Here is a 4,713-nt window from a genome sequence, read left to right as displayed (position 1 = left end):
ATATATCGAGTAATCCAAATGGTTCGTTGCCCTAGTCGATCCACTTGACGTAGACTTGGACGTGGGATACTAAAATTGGAACATTATTTTAGTCGCAGTAATCGCAATTTAGCTGGTTGATAATTGTTACCCCTCCATCCTCAGCAGCCTCGAGTTCCAAGCCCGAGGCCACTGCTTGAACGATGGACAAGCCCTCTTCCTCGACCAATTTGCGATGGTCAGCACTTTGTTGTTGTTGTTGTTGTTGTTTCTTCTCTGCAGGCTTGGAATCCTTGACCCGAGAGCCAGTGGCTTCAGCCAAGGCCTCGTTGATATCTAATTGAACCAAATCCAGGGCAATCCGAACCACGATATCATTCTCATCCTCTTCGGAACCGTTGACCATGGGAGAATGCTGGCTTCCCAGCACCGGAATTGGCACGTGCTTTTTGACTTTGAGCTTTGGCTTTTTTTTGTTCACTCGATGGCCCGGCACCGGAAATTTAACCGAATAGTACTGGAAACTCTCGAGAAGTTGCTTCTTCCGTGGATCCTTTTTGGAACCAAACACATCCTCGGCAATCCGTTCGAAGTCGTCAATTTTCGGTACGCTCCGCACATATTTCACAATGGACAATATAAGTCGCTCCGAGTTTGGCTGAAGGGTGTACCCAAAGAAATCTATTACACCTGAAGATTTCGGTCGACAACGAAATTGTATCAACACTCTTACCATTGATTTATCTTCTTTCTTGCTTTGCAGATCGGGAACGAGCTTTCGGTGAAATTCCCCCAAGTGCTCGCCACTCAGAATGTGATTGCCCAATAAGACTGCTATCATACAGAAACGATTGGGATTCACGTCTAGAGCTTTGGCCACTTCATCCATGACGATCTCGGTCGTGGCCAACCCATTCTATCAACGTGAGAATGAGACTCCTGATGTGGTTAACTCGAGCCAGTCAGAGCCATGGCAACTAGTTGATAATACTCACGTGGCCCACCAGCTTCATGTCTCGAATGGAAAAATACCTTGGGGGTTGAAGCAAAGCAATCTCGGCGTCATCTGATAAGATCCCAGTGAATTGCTTCTCAAAGCACGCAGTCACGAGCTCTTTTCGGTGATCCTCCAAAGAAACGCCCTGCAATCGAATGGCAGAACTTATGTCTCACTATTTTGTACTACTACCAAGTGCCAAGAAGTCTCGATCTCACCATGAGGAACGGAATTCCCTTCAAGGCCAATCTTAAGGTCACATCAAATCCCGTGGGGATCACCCACAAATGCCTCGGTGGACTTGTGCCTTTTTTACGCAAATGATTAAAAACCAAGTCGATTTTGGCCTTCTTGTCAATCTGCTCTTTCTTCCACAAATCAAACCTAAATTTCAGCAAATTTCATTGACTCGTTCTGACGCCTGACGCCATATTTGAGACTTCCCCTCACCTTTCCGGCTCCAGAGCCCCATTACAATACACGGTGGCTTGGACATTGTTCTGCTTGAAGATATAAGCGATAGAGGCTAAGAAATCGATCATCTGACTCCATTGGCCTCCGCAAACCCAATCTGAGATCAGAAAAGAATAGCTCGAACAATGTTCATTTTCTTTCACACAACCGGACGGGATAGTTGAAGTTCCCATCATTAACGTTGAAGAATGACATGCGTGATAATATCGAGCGTCCGATTCTAAGGGTTTCCTTGCGTTAAATTTTCGCGAAAATAGTATTTGGTACTTGTACCTAAGGTGAATCCTCCGTAGAGTTTATTTTGACTACTATCTGCGTCCCAAATGAGATTGGACGGCCCTGGACGGGCTTGCCAGCCCAAAGGCACCTCTGCTCGCCGTTGGTTGGGAACTTGGACGGCTCCCAACCCCACCAAGTGCAACAGATCCACATCCACGTGACATTGATGATCACTGGACAATAATTCACGACTTGTCATTAAGAACGAATGGAAACAATCCACGTGAAACGCCATCACGAAGGGACGAGCAGGCCTAAGGGAGGGAGAGGGGGAAGCGGGCTTCGTTCAGTAGAGGCTTGAAACCATTTGCCGGACGAGGCACCAACTGGGAACGCGCGGAAGCCTGGAACTCATGAGTGTCATGGCCCCTTTAAATTGAGTACCTGGGTGGTTCACCAGATAGTAGGGGGTTGTGGGCGGCTCGGTCGAATGAGTTGTTGAGCTGACTTGCTGTCTGTCCGTCCAAGGGAATGTCTTAAACTGGAGCTATGGGCACTTGAGAAAGCAAACAAACGCCGGGGCCTGGGTGAAACGTCATAACGTATTAGGGTCCAGCGGCCTTACGTCACAAAGAGTAGGCTAAATGTAAACAAAGTCTGTCTAGAAAGTGCTGGCAAGCAAAGTCAAAGGAGTAAGCAATCCCTATAAAAGTAAAAAGGGCAAAACAGGCGGGAAATTCAAAATTAACAGAAATCGTCATTTTCAAGATCAAAGTTCCAGATGTTCCAGTTAATAATTTAGTCCAAAAATGTTACTTTAATATTACATTTTGGTGTCAGATTCAGAATCAATCTCTATTAGAATCATTTTTTGCATCATACTCTGGGCCACAGGGAAAAATCCTTCAGACCAGTGCACAAATTTCAAACCAATGTCAGCAGATCTCTTATGTACTGTAAACTTGATGATTGCTCAAATGTAAAAAACTTCAAATTGCCCCTATGTTGGATTTTGAAGACCCATGTACAACCCAAAACCCAAAACAAGTACAAGAAATAAACCGTCAGAACAAGGTTCCATGAGACAGATTTAGGCCATTGCAAATTGTTAAGTTTGACTTGTCAATAGTGCTTTAAGAGAAAATATGCGTATTTAGTTAGCTTAGGACAATTTTCAAGTTAACTTGCATCTTTATTGTGAAAAAACCTGCAATATAGTATGGTCAATTTCTGCCTTTCACGGCATTAAATTTCAGAAAATGGCAAAAATTCACCTTCAAAGACAATTTTTGCCATTGCTAGTTTTGATGTCATGGTGACATACACGCCGTTCAGTTATAAGTTTCAGAACCTAATGTTTTTAAATCTTGATATTACATATTTGGTTTTGTATAAGGCTCAAATGTGCATCTCAGTTTACCCTGCTGATCCAGAATCCTTTATCTTCATCGCTTGCGATGTTTAGCCAACTGCCAGGGTTTGGTCCCTTCTACTGAGCTTTTGGTGCTGATTGATTGCTTGCTTGGGGTTGGGGAAGTTGAGGATTCATCACGTCCCACCTTTTGAGCCTCTCTTATGCTTACTCTGGGGGTTTGGAACCTTGTGACTGGGCTGTTGGGCTGGGCAGTTTGAAAGCCTGGTATTTGGGTTGAGCTTGCAAATCTATACAGAGTGGGAACCAGTTCATGGGATAACCAGGCATCCCTTAGAGAATAGAGACCATAGAAAACCAAATAACTAGAATGCTCAAGCTCCACAGGAGTTGTACTGGATGAGCATGATTTCAGGTTAGCTGACGCTGGGTGGCAAGTGGCAATCACACTTTGTGAAATCTCCCTTTAGGCAAGTTTAATCATTCCCATGAATCGTTCGATAGTCTTGTTTTCTTTCCATTTCTTGTGATTCTTACAAATATGCCTGTAGAAAGAGCATTAGGATAATAAAAACATGCTTTTTTTGGTATAACACATGTAACATGTTCAAAAGATTGGGACCTTAGCAGAGCAAATCACATATTCTATTAATTGCCCTTGTTTAGCAACGCATCTTGAAAGTGTAGAAAAATGTATCCAAAATTGCAACGCAATGATGAGGCATCCGGAATTTTGCTTCAATCTCCCAACAATTTGCTTCAATGTGGGCAACGTGATTACACCTTTATGTAATCAAGATAATTCTGACACCTCTTGAGGTCAGCCTGAACCCAGGCTTGTTCCTTGGGTTTCAGGTAAGTGTTTCCACCACATGGATGAAAATTGCAATTGGAGCCCCATCATAGCCACTTCAACGTTTCGGTGTTAAAATTTTGGTCAGACAGCCTTCTCTAAGCCGTTTTATGAAGGGTGCTAGAGGAGAGCAATTGCTCGGCAAGGGGTCATATTAGGAGTTTCAGCTCAGAATTTGCACGCACCGTCAACGATTCAGACTTGTACCATAGTTGCCCTAGGAATTTTGACTACGAACGGAATTTTTGACACCCAGCGACAGCTGAAACGAAACATGCGATCGCAGCGCCCTTGATTGATCTATTTATGGAGTTATATATGATAGAGACCTACCTTTTGGTTGTGGGCTAGAGGTGGGGCAGGTTTGCCTTTTGGGCTCTGCTGCTTTTTCATAGTCGTTTCATGATGTTTTCCTAGGCAGTAATAACGAAATTACAGTAATCTGTTCTTTTTTTGATAATAGATCTGTAATCCCATTCCATTTTTAAATGGTGTAATTGTAATGACCCCAAAAATACTCATTATTTGTTGCTTTTTTCATACTCCAGTGTGGCATTCAATAGTCTGTTTCCCTCTTGACAGCTGAAAAAACTTGAAGCTTTTAGGTAATCTTACTAGAAAGCTCCATTTTTTCATGCTTTCATATAATATAAAGAAAGGAGCTCAGGGTTGAAATTAGGGCTTTTTACAACTATGAATGTGTGTGGCTTTATATATGGGTATATTTTCACTGCTCTATTGTTTACATCTCCTCATTCAAATTCTGTTAATTTAAAAGACCTGATTCAGTGCGAATTTTTCCTTGTCGCACCAAATATC

General features: G+C 42.9%; 1 protein-coding gene across 1 annotated transcript in view; it reads right to left on the bottom strand.

The window, feature by feature from the left end:
- Positions 1 to 2,130, bottom strand: part of LOC131893090 (constitutive coactivator of PPAR-gamma-like protein 1) — a gene marked incomplete in the record, with an annotated part of 9,035 nt that extends 6,905 nt beyond the window's left edge. Inside the window, 7 exon segments of the mRNA XM_059243029.1 lie at positions 246 to 637; positions 713 to 895; positions 975 to 1,121; positions 1,195 to 1,360; positions 1,427 to 1,547; positions 1,724 to 1,983; positions 2,114 to 2,130. Of these exon segments, the coding sequence (XP_059099012.1) occupies positions 246 to 637; positions 713 to 895; positions 975 to 1,121; positions 1,195 to 1,360; positions 1,427 to 1,547; positions 1,724 to 1,964 (1,250 nt within the window).
- Positions 2,131 to 4,713: the final 2,583 nt, after the last annotated feature.

Source organism: Tigriopus californicus, chromosome 2 (genome assembly GCF_007210705.1).
Source record: "Tigriopus californicus strain San Diego chromosome 2, Tcal_SD_v2.1, whole genome shotgun sequence".
Classification (NCBI taxonomy): domain Eukaryota; kingdom Metazoa; phylum Arthropoda; class Copepoda; order Harpacticoida; family Harpacticidae; genus Tigriopus; species Tigriopus californicus.
This window is presented reverse-complemented; position numbering and strand designations above follow the sequence as displayed.